The 25907-nt window shown below is 49.7% G+C and overlaps 1 protein-coding gene across 1 annotated transcript in view; it reads right to left on the reverse strand.

The window, feature by feature from the left end:
* Cand2 (cullin associated and neddylation dissociated 2 (putative)) overlaps positions 1–25907 on the reverse strand; it is a 34422-nt gene that overhangs the window by 2863 nt on the left and 5652 nt on the right. Inside the window, exons 3-13 of the mRNA XM_004651584.2 lie at positions 22548–22702; positions 21121–21244; positions 18482–18747; positions 17263–17368; positions 16967–17109; positions 14644–14936; positions 11465–11606; positions 9612–11114; positions 8518–8613; positions 4333–4502; positions 1765–1929 (exon numbers count right to left, since the gene is read on the reverse strand). Coding sequence (XP_004651641.2) covers positions 1765–1929; positions 4333–4502; positions 8518–8613; positions 9612–11114; positions 11465–11606; positions 14644–14936; positions 16967–17109; positions 17263–17368; positions 18482–18747; positions 21121–21244; positions 22548–22702 — 3163 coding nt within the window. The remainder of the gene's footprint in view (positions 1–1764; positions 1930–4332; positions 4503–8517; positions 8614–9611; positions 11115–11464; positions 11607–14643; positions 14937–16966; positions 17110–17262; positions 17369–18481; positions 18748–21120; positions 21245–22547; positions 22703–25907) is intronic.

A 25907-nucleotide genomic window follows, 5' to 3' on the forward strand; every position in this document is an offset into this window, starting at 1 on the left:
TCACTTTAGAATGGCTATAGGCCTGGATTTAACCATACAGAGAGGGGCTATATGCAGTTTATATCTGCTGCCATCCTCAGCACCATGCCCTCCCTTGTCTTGTTCATACAGAACAAGAAGCCTCAGGACACACAGCAACAGGAGCATAATGAAGCCAGGCATGGTGGCGCACACCTTTAATCCCAGCACTCTGAGGTAGAAGGGACTGCGAGTTCCAGCCACCTTGGCTTATATAGCAAATGAAACCCTGCCTCAAAAAAAAAAAAAAAAAAAAAAGAAAAGAAAAGAAAAGAAATAAGACCAAAAAAAGAAAGTAATTTTGGAGATGAAATAGTGGTTGCTGTACAACATGAAAGTACTTAATGCTACTGACTGGACATTTAAAATAATTAAAGCAGCTGGAATGGAGTGAGTGGTGGAGTGCATTAACGGCATGCTCAAGGCCTCAAGTTTGATGCCAGGCACATAGAAAAATAAGAGACATCAAAATAAAAAACTGAGGGGGATGGGATGATATGACAGAGAGTGGAACTGTGGAGGGGAGGTTTATTATCTTTATTTATGAAAATTGTCAATAAAAATCCTGGCTGGGTGTGGCAGTGCATACCTTTAATCCCAGCACTTGGGAGGCAGATCTGTTAGGCTAGCCTCCTTCAGAGTGAATTCCAGGTCAGTTTGGGCTAGAGTGAGAACCAACCTAGGAAATTTTTTTTTTTTTTTATTTTGCTGGGCATGGTGGCACATACCTTTAATCCCAGCATTTGGGAGGGAGGCAGAGATAGAGGATTGCTGTGAATTCAAAGCCAGCCTGGGACTACAGAGTGAGTTCCATCCAGGTAAGCCTGGACTAGAGTGAGACCTTAACCTCAAAAAACCACCAAAAAATATAAACTGCTGACTGACTGACTACAAGAAATTGAAGAAACCAGTCTTATCACTGGCCCTCCAGCCCAGTCTCTCTTTCACAGGTAAAAATAAACCAGGCTGGAGAGATGGCTTAGCAATTAAGGCAAGGCCAAAGGAGCCAGGTTTGATTCCCCAGGACCCACATAAGCCAGACGCACAAGGGAGTACATGTGTCTGGAGTTTGATTTCAGTGGCTGGAGGTCCTGATGTACCTATTTTCTCTCCCTCCTCCTTTGCAGATAAATATTTTGTTGTTGTTATTGTTTTGAGGTAGGGTCTCGCTCTGTCCCAGGCTGACCTGGAATTCACTATGTAGTCTCAGGGTAGCTTCGAACTCACAGTGATCCTCCTACCTCTGTCTCCTGAGTGCTGGGACTAAAGGCATGAGTCACCACGTCTGGCATAAATAAAAATATTTTGTAAATAAAAATGAAATCCCCAAACTTCTGGAGCCAGCTATTACTGCTTGACAGCAGGTCTTGGCGACCTCACCCATGTAAATGCATGTCAAGACCAGGCTCACTATGCGAGGGGGATGGGACCAGACGACTGAGCCAGGGAGCTATCCTGGGAACTGCTGCCTCTCCCCACTCCCAGAAAGCCATGAGGATGATGAGGCTCTGGCATGGGTGGAGCAGCCCAGGGCTAAGGGAAGTGCTTTGCTATGGACTGCTGGAAGAAGGGTGTGTCTGGGGTTTTAAGACTGTATCGTGGCCTGCAAGAGCATGCCCGGTGTGTAAGCCCAGGAGAGGGTACTGAACTCTGGCTCCTGTTTTTGTCAGAAGGTAACTCCATAGCTGCTTTGTGGGGTGCCTGGAATAAGGACAAATGGCTGGGTTGGGCAGGGGCTCATCCTACCCGGATGTCGTAGTGGTCTTTAAGCCCGTCCTCCACATGGTTCAGGAACTCACAGATGTCCAGCTGGCCTAGGCAGCTCTCGAGCAGGGAGTACATGCACTCAAAGGCTGCCTTCCGCACATCCAGACCATCATCCACGGTGTGCTTGAAGGGCCCCATCTCCACCTATAAATGCGGACAACAGAGATTTGCAGGCCTAGGATACAACCTGTCCCTTAATTCTGCACCTCATGCATAGCTGCTGAGTACCATGTCCTGGTCCTAAGTCAGGACACATGTTCTCAAGCATCGGCCTCTGCTCAGCCTTTCTCCTAAAGGAGAACAGCAGTAGAAAAACCAACTGTCACATACGCTGAACAGGTACCGAGTATCAAGCACCACACGGAGTGTTTGACAAATGATACGTGTGTGCGTGTGTGGGTGAGAGATACTGGGGATCAAGCCAGAGCCTAGTGTATGTTGAGCACTCATTTTACTCATTTTGAGCTATTCCTCACCTCCACAGATGACATCTTTTTTTGTTGTTGATTTTTGTTTTTTGGAGGTAGGATGTCACTCTAGCCCAGGCCGACCTGGAATTCACTATGGAGTCTCAGGGTGGCCTCAAACTCACCACAATCTTCCTACCTCTGCCTCCCAAGTGCTGGGATCAAAGGCATGCATCACGATGCCTGGCTCACAGATGACATCTTACTCAAGTATCAAAGACACCTGAAGAGCTGGGTGTAGTGGTGTACACTTTTAATCCCAGCACACAGGAGGAAAAGGTAGGATCATCCTGAGTTTGAGGCCAGCTGGAGGCTACATAGTGAATTCCAGTTCAGCCTGTGCTAGAGGAGAACCCTACCTCAAAAAACCAAAAAAAAAAAAAAAAACCCTGTTGAGGACACTAAGGCTGTCCAAGTCCCATAATTAGTGGGATTCCAGGCATTTGTGTAGACTTGGCAGGTGGTTGTGTCTGGTATAAAGTGGATACTCAGGACAAGCTGGCCTGCACTGCTCACTGTGGTGGTGGGGGTGGATAAGGAGGAAGAAGGTGCCTACATTCGTCACAGGTTTAGCTATAAGGAGACTAAGGCTCAGAGAGGTTAACATGCTCAAGGATACCCAGCTGTTAAGTGGTAGAGAACTAGACTCAAAGTTCAGGTCTCTTTAAAGCTTTTAGCCAAGAAACTTTGCTCTGTTTTCTCCTTTTTGGAGAGCTGAGAATTGAACCCATGGCCTCATATTAGAGACCTTTTTTTGCCGGGCATGGTGGCACATGCCTTTAATCCCAGCACTTGGTAGGCAGAGGTAGGAGGATCGCCATGAGTTCAAGGCCACCCTGAGACTGCATAGTGAACTCCAGGTCAGCCTGGGCTAGAGCAAGACCCTACCTTGAAAAAACAAAACAACAAAAAAAACCCAACCAAACAAACAAAAAAAAATAAGAGACCTGTTTTTGGTAATCTTCTCATGCCTTAAAACCCAGCTAAAATGCCCCCTTTGTGGAAACTTCCAGCCACTCTAAAGAACCTTCCTTTCTTGCTGTGTGAGGAGTTGGCTGCTCAGTCACATTTATTTTTGCCTTTTAAATTCTCACTCTTACCAACCAGGTTTCCAGAAGTAATCTCAAGTTAACAGTGGGGACACTACTCTCCTGGGAGCCATGCTGAGCTCCTTGATGGCAGAAGCCTCAGTGGTTGAGTGTCATCCAACAGTAGCTGCTGACTATAGCCAAGAATGCTTCATTTCAGGGGCATGGCAGTAGCAGTTTTGCACAGGACATCTTGGGGATGGGAATGAAGTCTAAATATAAAATTGATGTGTGTGATAGACATCATATATATCTCATATATATATTTGAAAGACTTTTTTTTTTTTTTTTTTGCTTGTTTTGAAGTAGGGTCTTGCTTTAGCCCAGGCTGACCTGGAATGCACTATGTATTCTCACGCTGGCTTCGAACTCACTGTGATTCTCTGATTTCAGCATCCCAGGTGGTAGTATTAAAGGCATGCACCACCATGTCCCAGGTGAAACTGCCCCTTGTGGCATCCTGCTTGTACTCAAAATCTTTCAGCTTTTGGGTTTTTGGACCTCCTGCATGCATGAAGCTGTACACAGAGCCATCCTGAGTGCTTAGGGGGTCATCCTTCACCAACTCTCCACAATAGCTCTATGGTGCAGACAAAGTAATTCGCCTTTTTTTCTTTTTTTTGGTTTTTTGAGATAGGGTCTCGCTCTAGACCAAGCGGACCTGGAACTCACTATGTAGTCTCAGGGTGGCCTCTATGCTCATGGTGATCCACCTACCTCTGCCTCCCAAGTGCTGGGATTAAAGGCATGTGCCACCACGCCCAGCTCCTCATTTTGCTGTAGGGAAAAGAGGCTCAGAGGGTAGTGGGCTGCCCTGGCCATGCAACATACTGGAAAGTGGTGAGCAGAACATAACACAGGCCCTGTGGCCCTGTTGCCTGTGTGCTGGTTTTACTCTGGTCCTCATCAAGCTGTGCCAGCAAGGCACAGAAGGTTCCAAGGGGGCTGCTCACAAGGCGCTGGCCTCACCAGGCACCTGTGCTGCCACGCACCTCTCGGATGAGGTCCCTACGGATCTTGGTCTCCTGGTAGAGAAGGGGCAGGATTTCATCCAGAAGGTCCCGGACCAGCGAGGGTTTGTTATGCACTGCCGAGTTGAAGAAGGTCAGTGTGGCCCGGCGCACGTTCAGGTCTGGGTCCTGCAGGCTCTCCATGAATTCTCCTGCACAGGACAATGATAAGCATATAGTCAGGACACAAAGCCACCTTCACACTGCATCTCAGCATTGTGAGTAGTACAGGCCAGCTTCTCCTGAGTATCCACTTTATACCAGATACAACCACCTGCCAAGTCCATGAGAATACCTGGATTCCCACTAATCATGGGTCTTGGACAGCCTCCGTGGTGAGAAGGGGACTGAGGCAGCATCAGGCTTTTAGGGTTAAAGATGTGGCAATGGTGATGTAGGAGAACTGCTATGAGTTCAAGGCTACCTTGAATTGCAGGTCAGCCTGGGATAGAGTGAGACCCTACCTCAGAAAAAGAAAAAGAAAAAAAAAAAGGTGGCAATGGCTGCAAAGCACAGGGCTGAGTGAACACAGAGGGAGATTGTTGTGAGACAGGACTCACTATGTAGCTCAGGCTTGCCTCAAATTCATGATCCTCCTGTCTCATCCTCCTGTGTATGGGGTGACAGGTGAGCCCCACTATGCTCTACTACTTGCTGGAGTGTCCAGCTGCGGCCTATGCACCACGTGTGGCCCAGGACGGCTGTGAACGTGGCCCGACACAAAAGCGTGAATTGCATGGCTCTGGAGCATGAACATTACAGATAACAGTGTCACACAACATAAATTTATGTGTGCTCCCACAGCCTACAGGATGCAGGTTGGACACTCCTGCAAGAGGAAGGCCTCTAAGTGCTAACCTGATGTTAAGGTAAGGTGCCTGGAAGCGGAAGAGGCAGAGAGCTGACACAGGCTCACAAGGCATGCTGCAGAGCTGCCATTTTGGATGGTTTAGACTGTAGAGAACTCTGCTTGTATTTTCTTTTACTTGAGTGGAGTGCTGGGGATAGAAACTGGGGCCTTGCATGTGCTAGGCAAGGCTGTATCACTGAGCTACCTCCCTGGCCACCTGACAGTGTCTTGATACATTTATATAGTGTATAAAGTTGAAATTTTTCTAATGTTAAATATTCTCAATAAATAGCCCAGCCTGATGGTGCAGAGCTTTTTGTTGTTGTTGTTGTTCATTCATATTTATTTGAGAGTGACAGAAAGAGGCAGAGAGAGAGAGAGAAAGAGAATGGGTGCGCCAGGGCTTCCAGCCACTGCAAACGAACTCCAGACGCGTGCGCCCCCTTGTGCATCTGGCTAACGTGGGTCCTGGGGAACCAAGCCTCGAACCGGGGTCCTTAGGCTTCACAGGCAAGCGCTTAACCGCTAAGCCATCTCTCCAGCCTCAGAGCTTTAAATCTCAGGCTGAAGCCTGAGAATCACAAGTTCAAGGCCATCCTGGGCAATTTAGACAAAGCTTGTCTGAAAACAAAAAAGGAATGAGGATTGATGGTGTAGCTCAGTGCTAGAACACCAGCCTAGTCCCATCTAGGGCCAAAATAAGTAAACAAATTAAATCAATACCAGCATAGAGGTTTCTTACCACTAAAGAAATCACCTAAAACTATTCAAAACCAAAACAATTTCCTGAAGGTGTTGGGACTTCAGGGCTGCATTCTCAGGTGACTGTTATCTCAGGACTAAGCAAATGAGATGAACTTGGTATACAGGGGAGCTGACTTCTCACGATGGCAAAGGAGCTACAGACAGGGAAAGGGAAGGTTGGGTGACTCTGGGTGCTAGGTGGAACAGAAGGCAGTTGTGAACCATAACAGACCATCACCTGTGGAATGAAATGGAAACCCCCAAGTCTATAATGACCTAACAGGAATGAGGAATAACTAAGTAAATAGCAAAAAAGAAAACTCCTTGGGGCTGGAAAGATGGCTCAGTGGTTAAGGCACTTGTCTGCAAAGCCTAAGGACCCAAGTTCAATTCCCCAGTATCCACATAATGCCAAATGTACAAGGTGGTACATGCATCTGGAGTTTGTTTGCAATGGCTAGAGGCCCTGGCAACCCACTCTCTCTTTCTATCTGCCTCTTCCTTTCTCAAATAAATAATAAAATATTTATATAAAAAATTAAACTTTTAGCCGGGCGTGGTGGTGCACATCTTTAGTCCCAGCCCTCAGGGGACAAAGGTAGGAGGATCACTATGAATTTGAGGTCAGCCTGAGACTACATAATGAATTCTAGGACAGCCTGGACTATAGTGAGACCCTACCTTGAAAAAATAAAACACACACACACACACAAAAATAATTACACTTTTTTTTTTTTTGAAGGAAGTTCTCGTTCTAGCCCAGGCTTAGTCTCAGGCTGGCCTCAAACTCACGGTGATTCTCCTACCTCTGCCCTCCAAGTGCTGGGATTAAAGGTGTGCATCACCACGTATGGCGCAAAAAAAAAAAAAAAAAAAGTAGAATGCAAACTCACAAATACAGGAGGAACAGTGAAATTAGAAGGTGGTTACCATGGTACAGATAACACAGTGATTATAGATTCAGGCAAGAAGAGACAATGCTAAACCCAGAGACAGAAATTAGAGGAGAAAGAGGTTATATGCAGACTAATAAATAAATAAATAGACTCCAATGGAGAAAAATGAGAACTTTCTTTATTTTGTTTTGGTGCTGTGAATGGAACCCACAGCCTTGCACACACTAAGCACACTCTCTATCACTGACCTTCAACTTCCAAGCAGACACGTAACTCTGGAGTACAGAAACATGACTATCTCCACCACAGCACATGAACCCAGTGACCATCACACACATCCATGACTCCTGATGTGACATATTCAAAGGAACTGGATTCTCCCAGGTGAGCAGGACTGAGTCCTAGTGCTGGGGACCTTGGGCCCTTGTCACTGTACCATACTGGCTTCCTCTGAGAACACAGCCTGGGGATTCAGTGTTTTCATCTGTTACAATGGAGTCAGTGCTATATACCATGTTGGACTGAGACAATTAACTGTGATGAGTTAATAAAAGAGCACAGTGTGGTACCCAAATCAGAGACTGCTAAAAAATAACTAAGATTCAAACATACTACAGCAAAACCTGGGGTGGTCCACATCTGTAGCCCAGCACTTGGGAGGTAGAAGCAGAAGGATCATTTGTCATTGTTAGCTATAAAGTGAGTTTGAGGCAAGCCTGGGCCACATGAGACCCTGTCTCAAACAAACAGAAAACATAGTAAGGCAAAACCAAAACATACCAGTGGTGGCCCCTGGGGAAGGCAGTCATGACAGTTCAGTCATGGAGGGGCCTGCCACACTGGGGCACGGGATGAAGCTGCTACAAGGATCCGCCCATCACTTCAAGATATGTTTACCATTCAGACTGGTCATATCACCCCTTTTGGTCTTTCACATGCCCACGATAGGTGGATTGGCACCTTCACTCATGCTCGTAAATCAGAATTTGAACCCAAGGCTAGCAAGCTCCAATCCCTCTCAGTATTTCATGGGGCTGCCCTGCCAGGATAAGGAGAGCTGAGATTCTGCTGCAGTCCCATGAGAGACTTGGCTCCAGGCTCTGAAACCTGGTTCTGCGGGCAGAGTGCTCACTTGGCCTCTCATGAAGGCCTCACCAGCCAAGGCCCCTGACATGGGGCCATGTAGAGGTTTGCCAGTTCAGGCTTTTTCTCCACTTCCATAGTCAGTGCCTTTAAGGAGCACCTTCTCCCTAAATAGCCTACAGCACCTCCAAGACAACCTTCACATGCCCATTTGACAGATGAGGAAATGAGACATAGCAGTGAGAAGGGGCATGAAATTCAGAGGTAGCGTAAGTATTTGGATTCAGATTTTTTTTTGAGGGGGAGGCAGTTTTAAGGTTGGATCTTGCTCCAGCTCAGCTGACCTAGAATTTACTGTGTAGTCTCAGGGTGGCCTCAAACTCAGGGCGATCCTCCTACCTCTGCCTCCTGAGTGCTGGGATTAAAGGCATGTGCCACCACACCCAGCAGAATACAGATCTTACTTCAGAGCTGGGCCCTGCTGACCATCACAAGGTGCAGGGTCTTCAAGTGCCAAGTGCTCCTTGGCTAATGTGTAAGAAATCTGAGCTCAGGGGATTGGGGGGGGGCAAGGTTGGGCATCGGGGCACTCACCAACGTAGCTCTTGAGGAGGGGGTCGATGGAGTGCGGCTGGTCTGAGATAAGGAACTTGACTGCAGTAATGACTGTGCTCCGCGTGTGTGGCTGACCTATGAGACAAAAGTAGGTTGTGGCACAGGACAGCCTGGGGGCCTGTGCAGTATGACACAGAAGTGTACCCTCTCCCCACCTGAGAACCAACCCCCCCCCCCCCACACCCAGTCGATGTGACCATTTCCTACAGCCGTCTTGAGTATCCCAGCTCTTTCTCCCACAGCTGGCAGAGTAGGAGGCTGGTTCTCAGTGCAGGTCCAACCACCACCAGGACCATAGAGGAAGACCTGCCCTTGTACTGATAATACACTGTATTTTTCAGTGTATTCTCTCAGCTCCCTCACAATAGTCCTACTAATACACAATGCTTATTTAATTTAAAAAATCTGGGCATGGTGGTGCATACCTGTAATCCCAGCACTTAGTAGTCAGAGGTAGGAGGTTTGCTGTCAGTATGAGGCCACCCTAAGACTACATAGTGAATTCCAGGTCAGCCTGGGCTACAGTGAGATCCTACCTTGAACCCCCCCCACAAATAAATTATAAATAAATAATTACCCAGGTGAGGTGGTGCACACCTTTAATCTCAGTACTTAGGAAGCAGAGGTAGGAGGATTGCTATGAGTTCGAGCCCACCCTGAGACTAATTCCAGGTCACCTTGGGCTAGAGTGAAACCCTACTTCCAAAAACTAAATAATGAAAACTGGCATGATAGTGCACATGTGTCATCCCAGCACTCAAGAAGCTGAGACAGGGGCATCATCATGAGTTTGATGCCAGTCTACACTGCACAGTGTGTCCATCTCAAAAACAAAGACGAGAGGGTTATCTGCAACAGGAATATAGCATGGATTGTGACCCCTGTCCCAGAAGCCCTGTAGGAGGAAGCCTTTAAGTCTTGGGCACCACTGTGTGTTCCGGTGTGGCTCCTTTCCTGCCGTTTAGACACATGCCTCTCATCCCCAGTGATCTGCAATGGCTCATGCTCCATGAGATGCATGGATGCTTAAGGGCCAAGTACCTACCTACATGCTGGGCCAGCTCTGCCCTTACCTGCCGCAAGCTGTTTCCGGAAGCGTGGCAGAAGGAAGGGAGGGTTCACAAGAACCAGCTTCCCAATGCACTCAGCCACCACACTCCGGGTGCCCTCCTCTGCACCCTCGCAGCGCTGGAAGAGCAGTGCCCAGATGTCCTCAGCATAGGGCTTCAGACTGTCGGGCTGGGCGGCTCCCAGGGCCTCCCGGAGTGCATGCAGCAGTAGGTACTGCCGCCGGGGCTCAGCCTCAATCTGTGCCAGCAGGAAGGGCAGAAAGTCAGGCAGGTTGCCAGCGCCTACACGGCCAAGTGCATAGGCGGCTGCAGCCCTCACGTCCTCACTGGAAGACCCCAGGGCTTCCAAAAGTACTGCCTTCAGCTCCCGCTGGGGACCTGGTCCAGCCACCTGGCCCACCTCAGCCAGAGACAGGAATGCCAGGACCTTGACTCCTGTGCTTGAGTGGGGTGATTTGGCATCACAGACAAGGCGGCTGGCAGTGCCTGCAGCCTCCTGAGGACAGGCAGCTGAGAGGGCAGCCACGCACCGGGCCAGTGAGTGGAATACTTGCTTGTGCAGGCATGGTCCCCCGTCCCCAACCTGGTCATAAACAGGTGCGGTGAGCAGGTGGATGAGATCTGCGTAGTCCACACATGGGGGACGGGTCCCCACCAGTGCCTGCAGGAAGCCCTCGGTGGCCACTAGCACACCAGCAGGCAGCAGGGGCGAGTGTAGCAACCGCATCAGTTCTGCCAGAACCGGTCGACTGACCTCCACCAGAGAGGCCGGCTGAGCCTGGGTCACCGTGGTGAGGAATTCCACAGCAAGCTGAGCCACGTGCATATCGCTCTCACTGACCAGAGCTGGTAGCTCAGCCAGCACAGCCCGTACAGCGGGTGGTGGGAGGCCAAGTCCTTGACTTTGAGCCAGAGCATCCAGGGCAGCAAGTGTGGCCAGCCGCAATGCCCGCTGGTTCTTGCGCAGGAAGGAAGCTAGAATGGGCAGTGCCTCAGCCAGGATGAGCTGCAGGTCAAGACGCAATGGAGACATAGCCACCAGTGTCAGTGCCTTGACAGCGGGTAACCGGGTGATCTCATTCCGCAGGCGATCCAGGAGAAGTAATAATGTGGGCTCCAGGTTATCCCCCAGCCGGTCACCCAGATGACCCACAAGATGGCCCATGCAGGAGATAGCCCGCTCCTTCACCTCCTGGTCCAGGTCAGTGGCACGGAGTCGTGCCAGAGTGGCTGTGGACATTTCTCCAACATATGGCTCAGGGTCTAGCACCCGAGGCCTGTCCAGTGGCCACAGGGTCCGCACCAACTCCTGGAGCACCAGTAGTGCCTCAGACGCCACCTTGTAGAAAGAGTCAGCCACACAGGCCATCACAGGGGGAAGAAGGGTGGGCAGGTGTGGGTGGAAGGCTTCGGCTGGCTCTGTGCCCAACAACCCCTGCAGGAAGGCTAGGGCATCCATCCGGATAGTGGAGGAGCTGGAGCGGTCGGCCAGTGAGAAGACAATGCCTGGGTGTGGATACAAAGGTTAAAGGGCTGAGAATTTGGGGTAGGGATACAATAAGCACAGGTGTCTGAGCTGGACTAAGCAGCCAAGCTCTTACATAAAAGTTTCCAGAGGTCACAACTTGACTAGTGGCCAGGGCTGAGGGAAACCAGGCCAGGACTCACTTGGGAGTCACAAGTAGGCCTGGAACCAGCCTTGTCCCTGCGGATAGTGGAGAGCCACTGTGGACTGCTGCATAGAGCTCAGCCCATGTCTGGGCCCAGCCTCTCAGGGACTGGGGCCTCAACAGTGAGCTGGGGTCTGGGTTCCAAAGAGACCAGGAGAGCAGATAGCTGGCTACAGTCTGGCCTACCTGATACCAACACAGGCATGTGCTCTGCCAGGCTGCCAGGGAGGACACCTGCTAGCTCGGAGAGGAGGCTGAGGCAGCCCTGGCGGGACCGGATGCTCCGGTCCTTAAGCTGCCGCTGCAGAGCTTTCATCACCAAGGGCACCTGTGGATGGGACGGGAGATCAGGGATGGGCCAAGAAACCTCCCTAGTTGCCTCTTTAGGGAGGACACCAGCGTGGACAGGACACCTTCCCAGCACCCATCACACGCTCTACCAGTCACATGGTTCCAACACTCTGACTCTGGAGGTAAGGAAGACTGCCGTGTCCAACTTCAAGGAGCAGACAAGAAAGTGGCTCAAGGTCACCCAGGCATCCTGGTTGTCACTGTTATCCCTATGAGGAGGAAGCAGAGGCCTGGATGACCCCACCACAGGAACACTAGTCTCCCCAAAGCACTCCTGACTCCAGTGACACTAAGGACACTAGCATCTATATCTGCCTACCTGGTGGCTCACCCTGGGTATCTGCTACAGTCTGGATATGCCTTGAATCCCACAAGGATATGGATAAGGATATCATGTGGTGAGGCTTGCGCCATGGTGCTATGGCACCGAGAGATGGTAAGACCTTTAAGAAGTGAAATGAGGGCTGGAGAGATGGCTTAGTGGTTGAGCGCTTGCCTGTAAAGCCTAAGGACCCCAGTTCGAGGCTCGGTTCCCCAGGTCCCACGTTAGCCAGATGCACAAGGGGGCGTACGCATCTGGAGTTCATTTGCAGAGGCTGGAAGCCCTGGCGCGCCCATTCTCTCTCTCTCCCTCTGTCTTTCTCTCTGTGTCTATTGCTCTCAAATAAATAAATTTAAAAAAAATTTTATAAAAAAAAAAAAAGTGAAATGAGCAGGCTGAGGATAAAGGGGGCTCAGTGACAAAGCACCTGCTGCACAAATGTGAAGACCAGGGTTTAAATCCCCAACACCTGTATCAACACAAGGTGGGCATGGCAGCCCATCCGTAATTCCAGTGCTCAGGAAGTTGAGAGAGGAGATCCCTGGGGGTTAGCTGGCCAGCTAGACTAATTGGATCAGCAAGCCTTCAGTTCAAGTGAGAGACCCTGCTTCCTAAACAGCAACCAAGAAAGACACCCCAAATCGAAACTGGCATCCATATACATACGCACCCATGCACATGTCCACCATACATATATGAACATGTACACACACACACACACACACACACACACACACACGGGCACATGTAAGAAATGAATTACTTCTCCAAAAAGGAGGAAAGTTACTTCTTAAAAAAAGAATAGAGGGCTAGAGAGATGGCTTAGTGGTTAAGATGCTTCCCTGCAAAGCCTAAGGACCCAGGTTTGACTCTCCAGGACCCATGTAAGCCAGATGCACATGGTGGTGCATGTGTCTGGAATTCATTTGCAGTGTTTAGAGACCCTGGCACATCCATTCTCTCTCTTTTTCTAATAAATAAATTAATTAATTAAATGGCCTGGAGATATGGCTTAGTAGATAAGGTGCTTGCCTGTGAAGCCTAAGGACCCTGGTTCAATTCCCCAGTAACTACACAAGCCAGATGCACAAGGTGGCACATGCATCTGGAGTTTGCAGTGGCTGGAGGCCCTGGCATGCCCATTCTCTTTCTCTATATGCCTCTCTCTCTCTCTCTTTCAAATAATAATAATTTTAAAAATTACCTCAAAGGAAAAAAAAAGTAAAATATATTTTTTAAAACGTTAGTGGCAGGTCTCTGGAGGAACTGAGTTCTCATGAGACTTGATTCTAAGACAGCTATTACCAAAAGAGAAAGAAAAAGAAAGTATTTGGCTAGATTTCTCCTTGCTCTAGCTTTCAGTCTCACTAGGGATCTCTCAATCCTGCATGATCTACCAAGTGCCATGGGGAGTTCTCAACAGGGCAACTACCATGCTGTTTGGACTTTGTGTTTCAAAAGCCTGCCTTCCTTTCTTCCTTCCCCTCCTCCCTTTTTTCTTTTTCTTTTTTTTCAAGGCAGAGTCTCACTCTGGTCCAGGCTGACCTGGGATTCACTATGTAGTCTCAGGGTGGCCTTGAACTCACAGCAATCCTCCTACCTCTGCCTCCTAAGTGCTGGGATTAAAGGCATGGGCCTCCATGCCTAGCTTCTTTTTCATTTTTAAAATGTTTTTATTTATGTATACTCCAAGCAGAGAGAGAGGCAGAGACAGAGAATGGGCATGCCAGGGCCTCCAGCCTCTGCAAAGGAACTCCAGATGCATGTGCCACATTGTGTATCTGGGGTATAAGGGTACTAGGGAATCAAACCTGGTCCTTAGGCTTCCCAGGCAAGTACCTTAACCACTAAACCATCTAGCCCTCTTTTGGTTTTTGAAGTAGAGTCTCACTTGAGCTTAGGCTGGTATGTAACTCACTTTGTAGTTTATGGAATTCAAATTCATGGAGACCCTCCTACCTTAGCTTCTATAACACCAGGGTTAAAGGCATGCCACCACCATGCTTGGCTTTATATAAGCCTTTTTTCTTATTAGGGCCCAGCCTCTGTAATTGTGTTATGGTAAAAGGAAACTTACTACTTACAGTCATCCAATGAGGACTTCAACATGCAGAAGTCTGTAAGTCCCAGCCTCTCTAGTCCCCCATCCCCGGGGACATGGAAGCCAAGTGATAACTTGCCTGATCCAGACATATCCAGCCCATCATTAGCAAGACCCAATGGTTCACCCCAAAACCTACTTTTGGTGCCTGACCATTCCTCTTGGTCCCTCTGCTAGCACTGAACTCAAGGCACCATCTCTTGTCACCTACACAGCTACAATGATTCTAGTGCGACTTCCTCCCAGTGACAATCCAGTTCCCACCCAGTAGCCAGAAGGAGCTTTCTCGAAGTGGACTAGACCATATCACTCCCCTCCCTCGGCTTTTGCTTGTTCTTAGATTGAAACAACTCCTTACTCCTGGAGGCCCTGCTCATGTTGTTGTCTGAATGTCCTGAGACACTGCTGTGCAGACTTGGGGCGGGGGTGGGGGGTTGTCTGAACGTCTCTCACTGTACTCCAGCATCTAGCATCCAGGCCAGGCACACGGCAGGTGCTCATTACACACCGTGGTGGGTGCAGGATGGGGGGATGAGAGGGTGGAAGGATGGAGGGGTGTGAGCCGGTGGGAGGGTGAGTAAGCTAGCCCACCTGTGCCCGGAGCATGTGGAGGTTGCTGCTGGTCTGGGTAGGCTCCTCTACCGCCTCCAGCCATCCCTTAGGGGGCCGTGACTGTCGCAGCAGCGCAATATAAGCCCCAAAGATGTCTGCTTTGACGTTCTCCTCCCGTTCCTTGAAGCGGCGGATGAGCGCGGGTGCCAGGGTGCAGTGGAAGTCGGGCAGCAGGTCAGGCCGTGAGCTGATCAAAGCTGTCAGGCATTTGGCCGCTGCCCGGCGCACCTTCCAGCTCATGTCGTCATCATCACTGTATTCGTCCTCGCTCTCTGGGGCAGGAATAAGACACACATGGAGTCCTTGTCTCTAGCTCGGGAAAAAGTAGCAGAAGCTAGGCCTTGGGCTTCAATTTCCAAAGATCAGTATTTACACCCTACGAGGAATGGCACTCAGCTTTAGTGAACACCTGCTGAGTGCTGTGTGGCACCTGAACCCTCAAACCCATGATCTCATTTCAGCCTCTTGACACCCTTGTGGGGTAGAGATTATTTCTCATTGTGGAGCTAACAGAACTGGGGTCTACACACAGAGGTGGCTTGCCCCACATTAGGGAACATTTGGACAGATCCCTCTGCTACTAGACCAAGGAAAAAATGGACCAGGCATGGTGGCTCACACCTTAGCACATGTTTGTTTATTTATTTTTTGTTTTTTCAAGGTAGGGCCTTATGCTAGCCCAGGCTGACCTGGAATTCACTATGTAGTCTCAGAGTGACCTCGAACTCATGGCGATCATCCTACCTCTGCCTCCCTAGTGCTTGGATTAAAGGTGTGCACCACCATGCCCAGCTGATCCCAGCACTTTGGAAGCAGGGGCAGAAGGATTAAGAGTTCAAGGCCAGTTTGGGCTACATTGTAAGACTATGTCCTCCCTCCTCCCAGAAAAGGATTAAATGGACTTTCAGTCTTCAGTGGAGACCCAGACAAAGTATTTGAGGGGTCCAAGTCCATCCTCTGGCTTCAGGCCTGGCTGTGTGCTGCTTGACTTACTAAGATTTCAGAAGAGAAGGGAGACCTTCCTGTGTGGCCTCTTCCTTAAACCCAACCTCAGTCTCTCAAGGGAACCAATTAGAAGGTGTCTGAGCAGCAAACCAACACCAAAGAAAGGATGTGTCTGCATAGCTTCTTACTCTATGGACCACTGAGTTTACCACCGCCTCAGAAAAGGAGGTCCATCTTACAGATGCCAAGCCCAAGGCTAACAGAATAACTCTCCTAAGGGCACAACAGGTAGGAAACTGTAGAGCTGATACAGACCCATGAGGCCCACCAATCTCACCAGGGGTACATGCATGAGGATCAGAGAGAGGTGGTCTACCGAGGGGCACCCCTTGGCCCAGAATCTAAGAACAGGTGTTCCTATCATGCCACTGTGTTGACAACTCAGACTCTCAGAGCACCTGGTGGGCCTCGCCCACTGGTCAACTCAGCAGATGTTCCCTCTAACAGACGCTGTCCCGCCCCTAAAGAAACAGGGCAAAAGAAAAGTCCAATTCCCTGGCGAGACATTCAAAGCTCCACCTCATCTTGTTTCAAGTCCCTATGAGTCCTTAAGTCCCCTGTCACAATCTGCACCTTGCATTTATGGTCCAGGGGTGCCTCTGTCCTGAAAATGAGTGATGGAGAAGACCCTAGGCTCAGAGGGAAGAGGCCACCATGTCTACTACCCCCATCCAGACCTATTTTCCTCCACAGTGCCCATTTTTCCACCTCTAATTTCCCCCTTGCTGGGCTCAAAGCATTATGTTCCAAAAGCCACTTATAAAATATGGAAGTTTGGGGGTCTGTCAGAGCTGGCTAGAGGCCCTACTAGGCCACTTCCTAAACCAATGTCTTTTCAATCTTGGTTTCCTTGTCTGAGATACAGGAACAATCACACCTGCATTTTCAGGGTCATTGTGGGGGACAATAATCTCTAGTTAGCTGTGGAAGACTGGTTCCAGGACTCCCCCCTTAGATATTAGAATCCACAGATGCTCAAGCCCTTCTATAATAAAATGGCTTAGTATTTGCATTGACCCCATGCACTTCCCCTACACGTTAAATAATTTCCAAGTACTTGTAACATCTGACACAATGTAAAACTAGGTGTTACGCCTTACGGTCTAGAGAATGACTAGGGGAAGAAAAGCTTGTATATGTTGAAATGTCTTTCCCCAGTATTTTGGTTGAAAATGTGGACATGGACCCAAGGTTACTGACTGTACTGCCTTTCTTCTGTGATCTGTACAGCCAGAGAGCCCTGCCTTTGGCCGCTGTGCCCACCTCTACCTTGTCCCACATGACAGGTTCCACCCACCTGGCTCACTGAATTCGCTGTCCTCCGTCTCCATCTGCTCCTCATCCTCATCACTATTGTGGTTATAGTTGGGGTCATGCTTCAAATACTGGAGGCAAAGGCTGGTCACATTGGCTACGTGAGGATCCATCTCCTTGGGGCTCCTGTGAAACAGGACAGGGGAGACGGCTCTGCTGGACCTCAGCAGGGCAGGGTTGGGGTGGGGCTCAAAGATGGGTCCCAAGAACTGACTGCTGTCCTCCAGCTCCCCAACAAGCTCCCTGGGCCCCGTCCTGTCCTCCAGCTGCGGCACTTACTTCCTCAGGAAAGCCTCAAAGGCCTGGAGGCAGGACTCCCGAAGCTCATCGTCATCTAGGTTGCAGAACTCCTCCACCAGGGGCACCAGGCGGTCCAGGTGGGCCCCTGCAGGGCCAAAGAGGGTCAATGAAGTGGCCAGACCTTCCTGAGGTCCCCTAGCCCACAGTGATCAGCCTGACTCTACACGTGTAGCTCTGGCCATACAAGGCAAATCCAACTCAGAGGCTTCATGGGTCAGCAGACTAGGGTCTAGCCTGGCTGCTCTGTATCATAGGGCTGTGGGCAGCTCATGAGACTTCCTGACTCAGTCTACTAGTCATCACAGTACATAGACCTATTAACGACGTGATGCTGACAGAGTAGTCTCCACACAGAGCGGGCATGTGGTAAGTAGAACGTCTTATCAAACCACCGCTTGGACCATGCTTTTGACCAAAGGTGTGTACCCCAGGTGGGAGAATGAGGAGGAGGCAGTACTTCTCTCACCATCAAGCAAGAGAGGGACCCCTGTCTGATCCCTAGGATCACTGTACAAGATGGAACATGCTACAGGGAGATTCCCAATACCCCTTCTAGACTCTATTTGGGTCCCTGGAACTCCAACCCTACCAACCCTGAGACTTGTCAGCCTGTTCAGGCTGATTGCTCAGATCCATCGACAAGGAGTGTCCAAGGATTAGCTGCTGGCTGGACCCTTTATGGTGAGAACCAGGAACTGAAAGAGGTTGACTGTGCTAATTGCCTATTACTATCCTGCTTTCGCTTGGAACACTTGCTCAAGGTGCCTGGCATGCAGAGGTGCCTGGGGCAAGACAGGAGGTGGGTGGGCTACAGAGTCCAGGAAATGGAGGGGATGACTGTGGTGAGGGTCCATCATTGTGTGTAGAGGCCAAATTACGCTAATGCGAGCAGTGTGGTTAAATGTATATTACCCTCAATATATATATATATTTTTAAGTCCAAACCTGGCTCACAAATTATTAAGGTATACCTGTCAAAGTAGGAGGCTAGAAGACATTTTATTTAATGGTTTGGAGGCATAACTTGCAATTAATTATTCCTGAGCTTCCAGGCCACATAAATGACTGATCCAAGCCACTGTTCAGGAAACCTACACTGCGCAGGGACTAAGGTCAGTCTGCTTCGGGCCCTGTCCCTCCAACCAAATCCCACCGCAGAGCCTTAGTCCCATCACTGCCTGGACCACCGTCCCCTCACCAAGGCGGTGGCCGGCATGGCGGCCCACGCTGCCCAAACACTGGATGAGGGTGCGAATTGCAGCAGGGCTGGCGGGGGCCCGGGGGCCAGGCAGCCTGTCCAGCAGATGGTCGGCGAGCTCCACGAAGAGGTCAGTGCTGCAGGCCGCAGCCAAGTGGCCGAGCGCTCCAACAGCCCGTTTGCGTACGGCCAGGCGTGGGCTGCTCAGCTGAGGCAGCAGGCAGTGTAGCAGGCTGGCATGGAAGGTGCCCAGAGGAGCACCCAGCCTGGGAAATGAGGAGAGGGGAGCATCAGGCAGGGTCGCTCAGCCAGGTAGCCTGGGCCAGGTCCCATCCCATCCTTTCTGGGCCTCACCAGAGCTATGATAATACATGGCTCTGGGAAAATGGCGAGGCACCCTCTACTTGAAAGGAGTGAGGACTGTTACAGGAGGGAAAGCAGAAAAAGAAGCCGGGCCTTGTCAAGGCCATTCAGCAAGAAACACAAGGGCAGGACGGGGGTTCAACTTTCCCTACTGGGGAATGGGTATAGGGACTCTGTTATCCTGAGTTTCTGAGAGCCTGGGGCTTGCCTCAATATCTGTGATCCCCAAAGTCTGTCCTTCTCACTAAGATCTACTAACCTGATTACTCCTCTGCTTAACTCCTGGCATGGCTCCCCAGTGCCCTCTGGATAGGTGGTAATACCAGGGAATGGTTTCTGTGCAGGTAGAACCCTGCTTCTGCTAGTCCCAGCAGCTCCCTTCCTCACTGGCAAACCAGCCCAGGGTGAGTCCTTTCCTACTGTCTTGAGGCCTCTTCTCTCACTTCCCAGCCCTCACTGACCTCCCCTCCTGGATCTGTGTCCGGCCCAGATCCCTCTGGCGAGGGGGTTATTTACTTATGTGTTCATCTACTATTGACAGGGTTTGTTTGGGAAGCCAGGCCTGCAGGACAAGCCCTGGCCTCTGGATCTACCCCAGTGGAAATCACGGCTGAGTGGGCACCTCCCAGATACCTCAATATGCTCCAAATGGAATCCATCACCTCCCATTCCATATACTTGCTTCTGGAGTGCTCTCTACCTCAGCCCTCTGTCTGTCCCCTGGTTCCTAAAACGACTCCTGGGGTCATCTTCCAGTCTTTGACTCTGTTGCCTCCACACCATCTCCTTCAGATAGTCCAGATTCATCTGCCTATGGAAGCCAAACTAGGCCTTGTGGTGCAGTCCTTTGATCTCAGCTGCTTGGGAGGCTGAGGCAGGAGGACTACTAGGTTAAAGCCAGTCTGGGCTACATAGTTAAGGTCAACCTGGGAAACTTTGTGAGATTTTGTCTCATAATAAAAAGTAAAAAGAGAGCCTATAAGATTGTTCAGTGGTAGAGCCCATGTCTAGGGTGGGTAGCCTAAAAAAATAGGAAGCCAGGTGTGGTGGCACACTCCTTTAATCCCAGCACTCAGGAGGCAGAGGCAGGAGGATCGCTGTGACTTCAAGTCCACCCTGAGACTACAGAGTGAATTATTCCAGGTAAGCCTAGGCTAGAGAGAGACCCTACCTCAAAAAAACAAAACAAACAACACACACACACAAAAAAAACTCCTACATAACACAGTTCCTTGCCCAGGCCTTCAGTTTGTATCTTTCCACACCATTTTCCACATTCAGACCACATTGAACAAGTCGTGAGACCTGTTTTCTCCTGCCTTTGCAGTCTGGGGAAGGGGGCTGGGGGACAGGAGTGTCCCTGTCTGCTGCCCTCGGGGAGCTGACAAACCTATGGCTGAGCTTCTGGCTGGCTCATCCACATCCCAGCCAGCCCCTTCTTCCACTAGGGAAGTAGACAAGTTAAACAGCTCTTTTCTCATGACCTGCTGCCCAGACCCCCACCTCCTTCCAAGCCCTTCTTGAAGGCTGAGCTCCAACAGCACCCCACTACCACCATAGGGAATGGAGAACCCTCAGGGCACCCACAAGTCCTGCGCTTATCTTGAATACTGCACTACAACATTCAGGCTTTTATATTTTATTATTGTTATTTATTTATTTTCTTTTTATTTTATTTTTATTTTATTCAGGCTAACCTGGAATTCACTATGTAGCCTCAGGCTGGCCTCAAGCTCACCATGACCCTCCTTCCTCTGCCTCCCAATGCTAGGATTAAAGTCATGCACTACCACATCTGGCAGCATTCAGGCTTTAAAAAGTTTTATTTACACATGTTTATGCATGTGCACTCCGGGGTCTCTTGCTACTGCAAACTGAACACCAGATGCTTGTACCACTTTTTACATCCAGCTTTATGTGGGTGGATAGGTAACTGAACCCAAGCCAGCAGGCTTTAAAAACAGAGTGCCTTTAACCACTGAGCAATATGCCCCATTCCACATTCAGGTTAATGCCTGCCCACGAACTCCTTCCTAGGAATAACGGGCCCTAGACAACCCCTACACCCAACACCAATCTAGCACCTGAATTTTCCTGGCCACAGTTCAGGTGCTCACGGTATGACATCTTTCAGAGCTTACTCCATGGAGACCAGGGAGCTTTCCTTCACAGGGCTGCGGGGTGGTTAAGGAGCTCCAAGTGCAGGGCCTGGTATGCCGGCCACGCATTGGAGCCTTCCCTGACCCTTCCCTCCTTGCCTGAGTCGCCTCATTCACCTGCTCAGCATATCAGAGAGGATGTCTAGAGCTTCCAGCTGCACAGCCACGTCCTCCTGCTGGGCGATGGCACTGGTGAGTTGGCCCGTGATCTTGCGGCATACAATGATGGCTAGTCCAGAGCCTATACAGGGCACAAGGTGGACATGGTGAGGTCCTGGGCTGGGAGAAAGGCCTCTGCCCTGCCTGTGTTCCTGAACCCATGGCCCCTGGAAGCTTGCAGTCCAGGGAAGCCAGGCCTTCAGTAGTCTAAGGTTGGCCCTGAGTCTGAAGCAACTACAGAAGTCAGGTAGGGAAGTGACAAACTGATGGCCTCAGATACTCGCTGGCTCACCATATCCCACTTCTACTAGGGAGATGGACATGAACACATCCTTTCCCTGTCCTTTGTTGATAGCAGCTCTGGCCAATGAGATATAAGTAGAAGTCTTGTGGGGACTTCCAGCTATAAAAGGGAGAGGACACAAAGAATTCAACCCTGTTAAGACTGAGCTACAAAGATGGAGTGGCTGGCCAGGCGTGGTGGCGCAAGCTTTTAATCCCAGCACTTAGGAGGCAGAGGTAGGGAGATCGCTGAGAGTTTGAGGCCACTCTGAGATGACACAGTGAATTCCAGGTCAGCCTGGGCTAGAGACCCTACGTTGAAAAAAAAAAAAAAAAATGGAGTGGCTGGGCTGAGAATGCAGATCAGTGGCAGAACACTTGGGGACCCTGGATTTGATCCCCAGTACTGTCAGATGGAAGGAAAGAAGAGAAGGAAGGAAGGAGAGGAGGGAGGAAAGAAAATCAAAGATAATATGGCACATCTTTAAGCTGTCATGAGTTAGCTCACCTTACTTGCAGCTGAGAGCGTTCTTTTTTTGTTGTTGTTGTCTTTCTTTTGCCTTCTTTTGGCTATTTTTTTACAAGGTAGGGTCTCACTCTAGCCCAGGCTGACCTGGAACTCACTCTGTAGTTCCAGGCAGGCCTCAAACTCACAGTGATCCTCCTACCTCTCTATCGAATGCTGGGATTAAAGGTGTGTGCCACCACATCTGGCTGATCCCAACACTTAGGAAGCAGGGACAAGAGGATTGGGAACCAGCTCCTGAAAGCATTCTTTCTATTTTTTATTTTTATTTATTTACTTGAGAGAGAGGAAGAGGGAGAGAGAATGGGCACATAAACGAACTCCAGACGCATGTGCCACCATGTGCATCTGGCTTACATGGGTCCTGGAGAATCAAACCTGGGTCCTTTGGCTTTGCAGGCAAATGCCTTAACCACTAAACAATCCCTCCAGCCCCCTGAAAGCATTCTTAACAGAAAGCCAATAATTTAAATGATTCGGATCTGAATTCTCTACTACTTACTAGCTGAGTAAGCTTAAGTCAGTTTTTCCCCCCAACTATAAACTCAGTAGCATCTAGTCCCGAGGGCCTGGGTACCTGTGGCTGCAGGTGGCAGCTCTGAGAGAACCGTCTTAAGGCCAATGCCGGCAATGTCCCGGAGCTGCTCTTTGTCTGAGCGCATGTTGGCGCAGAGGGTGTCCACGATGGTCTCTACCTGGTACTCTTTCACTTTGCTCACCAGAGGGCCTAGGCTGGGAGGGATGAGGTAGAAAAAGAAAAGTCCAAAAGCTCCACTTTGGCCTCAGTCAAGCTGCCCCTCTGTCCCTTCATGCTTCTGGGCCACAAGTACTAAGGAAAAGACCCAGTTCAACAGGGGACTCTGACTTACTAAAAAAATAGTTGCTCTCTGGCTATGACAAGGTCATTTCTGGCACCCCCACCCCTGTGTTTTGCATCTCATCCTTTGGTCCCATAGTGTTGCAAAGCAATGGTTCTGACATCTGGGCAGGTGTTGGCATCCCCCCAGGGTACTCATTCACTAGACTGCTGGGCTACCCCAGAGTATCAGGTTCAGGGGCATGATGGCGTGAATCAGATGTTCCCCATAAACCCATGTGTTTTCAATGCTTGATCCTCAGCTGGTGGCAATGTGGCAAGTAGGGCCTGGCTGGTGTGTTGCTGGGGGCAGGCTTTTGAGTGTGAAGCCCAGCCTCCCCTTTGTCAGCGCTTAGCTCACTCTTTTTTTTTTAATTTTTTTTGTTTTGTTTATTTATTTGAGAGCGACAGACAGAGAGAGAAAGACAGGTGTGGGGGGGGGGGAGAGAGAGAATGGGCATGCCAGGGCTTCCAGCCACTGCAAATGAACTCCAGACACGTGTGCCCCCTTGTGCATCTGGCTAACGTGGGTCCTGGGGAATCGAGCCTTGAACCGGGGTCCTTAGGCTTCACAGACAAGCGCTTAACTGCTAAGCCATCTCTCCAGCCCCTTAGCTCACTCTTTGCCTGCTTTCTGCCAGCTGCTGTGGCAAGAAATGATGGCCAGCTTCTGCTCTACCATCCTTTCCATGCCATACTGAAATGTCCCCTCAAGACTATAAGACAGAACAAACCAGCCAGGTGTGGTGGTGCATGCCTTTAATCTCAGTACTTGGGAGGCAGAGGTAGGAGGATCTCCATGAGTTCAAGCCCACCCTGAGACTACACAGTGAATTCCTGGCCAGCCTGGACTACAGTGATACTCTACCTCGAAAAAACTAAACTAAACAAACAAGCAAACAAAACAAAACAAAACAAAACAAAACAAAACAAAAAAACCCTTTCCTCTCTCTCTCATCAGCTGCTTTTGGTAAGGTGTTTTGTCCCAGCAATGTGAAGGTAATTGTAAGAAGGGGGATCCAGGTAGTGCCTAAAAATGTACATGTTTAGCCAGTTTCCACTTGGTGAGGTTGATCATCAAACTGAGTCTTGGAGCTCTGCCTCTGAAAGCCTGATCAGCACCATCTGTTAACTGGAGACCTGGTAGGTTATGCAGAATCTCAGGGCTCAGCAAGTCACCTGGATCAGGAGCTGCAGTGTTAACAGGGGGACCCAGGCCATACCAATGCATGTGATAGTTTAAAACCTGGCCTCTGGTTCATTAGAGTCAGAGTTAATTGATGGCAGGTATGGTCTAGCAGTAGAATTGTGCATGCAATGCACAGGTGTGGTGTGGGGGCATATGTGTGTGCATGTGTGTAGAGGCCAGAGAACAACTTCAGGTGTTACCCTCAGAAACACTGTCCAACCCCCCCCCCTTTTTTTTCTGAGGTAGGGTCTCGCTCTAGCTCAGGCAGATCTGGAATTCACTATGTAGTCTCAGGGTGACCTCGAACTCACAGTGATCCTCCCACCTCTGCCTCCCTAGTGCTGGGATTAAAGGTGTGTGACACCATACCCTATTTCTTTTATTTTTAAAAAATATTTTATTTGGGGCTGGAGAGATGGCTTAGCAGTAAGGTGCTTGCCTATAAAGCCAAAGGATCCCAGTTCAGTTCTCCAGGACCCACGTTAGCCAGATGCACAAGGCGGCGGGGAGGGGGGTGGTGGCGCATGCATCTGGAGTTCGTTTGCAATGGCTGGAGGTGCTGGTGTGCCCTCTCTCCCTCTCAAATAAATATTTTAAAAAATTATTTATTTACTTGAGAGAGAAAGAGGGAGAGAGAGAGAATGGGCACACCAGGGCCTCTAGCCACTGCAAAGGAACTCCAGATGTATGCGCTACCTTGTGCAGCTGGCTTTACATGGATACCAGGGGGTCAAAACTGGGTCCTCAGGCTTTGCAGGCAAGTGCCTTAACCACTGAGCAATCTCTCCAGCCCCTTTTTTGAAGCAGGGTTTCACTGTAACTCAGGCTGACTTGGAACTCACTCTGTAGCCCAAGAGTAGCCTCAAACTCACAGTGATCCTCCTCTACCTCTGCCTCCTGGAACTGCTAGGATTAAAGGTATGTGCCACTAGGCCTGGATAATTGTGGAATTTAAAAAATTACTCCTTTCCTTTTTGTTTTATGAGAAGTTTTCAGTATGTACCTCAGTCTTGCCTGGAACTTGGAATCCTCCTGTCTCATCCTTGAGTATTGGAATGACAGCTGTGTACCACCACACTGGCCCTGTGTGATTTTACTGTGCGTTTAAGGCTGAGAGCTGCTGCCGTACACAAGTGGTCCTCAGGCATTGATGAACAACCAAACACAGCCTTTGAAGCCTGCCTCATGTTCCTACTCCCTTGACTCCTATGTCCTCTCAGTCCATACCACTCTGATGCAGGCCAGCCCAGCCTTCATCTGCCAGCACCTTAGCCTACAGCTTTGAGGTGCCAGGGAATGAATGCATCTCTACCCTACCCTGGTCTCCTCTCTCTTTCCCTCAGGTGGGGCAACTCCAACAGGGTTGTCTTATGTTGGGTCCCGAGGCCTCAATGTGCAACTTAGCCAGGCTTGGTGGTGTACATCTGTAACTTAGTCCTCTCTAAGGAGGCTAAGACAGAAAGAATCATCATGAGTTTAAGGACAAGCTGGGTTACATATTGAGTTCAAGTTGAGCCTGAACTACCTAGTGAGACCCTGACTAAAAAAAAAAAAAAAAAAAAAAATAGGGCTGGAGAGATGGCTTAGTGGTTAAAGTGCTTGCCTGCAAAGCCAAAGGATCCTTGTTCGACTTTCCAGGACCCATGTGAGCCAGTTGCACAAGGTGGCACATGCATCTGGAGTTCATTTGTAGTGACTGGAGGCCCTGGCATGCCCATTCTCTGTCTCTCTCTACCTCTTTCTCTCTCTCTCAAATAAATAAATAAAATATATTTTTAAAAAACACAAAAAGTTAATTTTTAAAATGCTCAACTAATCTACAGTGGCCATTTGCTTGCCCATGTCCTGTCATGGGCTTTCTTCTCTCTCCTACCTCCTCACTTCCCTACTTC

The sequence above is a fragment of the Jaculus jaculus genome, chromosome 14 (genome assembly GCF_020740685.1).
Source record: "Jaculus jaculus isolate mJacJac1 chromosome 14, mJacJac1.mat.Y.cur, whole genome shotgun sequence".
Taxonomy (NCBI): domain Eukaryota; kingdom Metazoa; phylum Chordata; class Mammalia; order Rodentia; family Dipodidae; genus Jaculus; species Jaculus jaculus.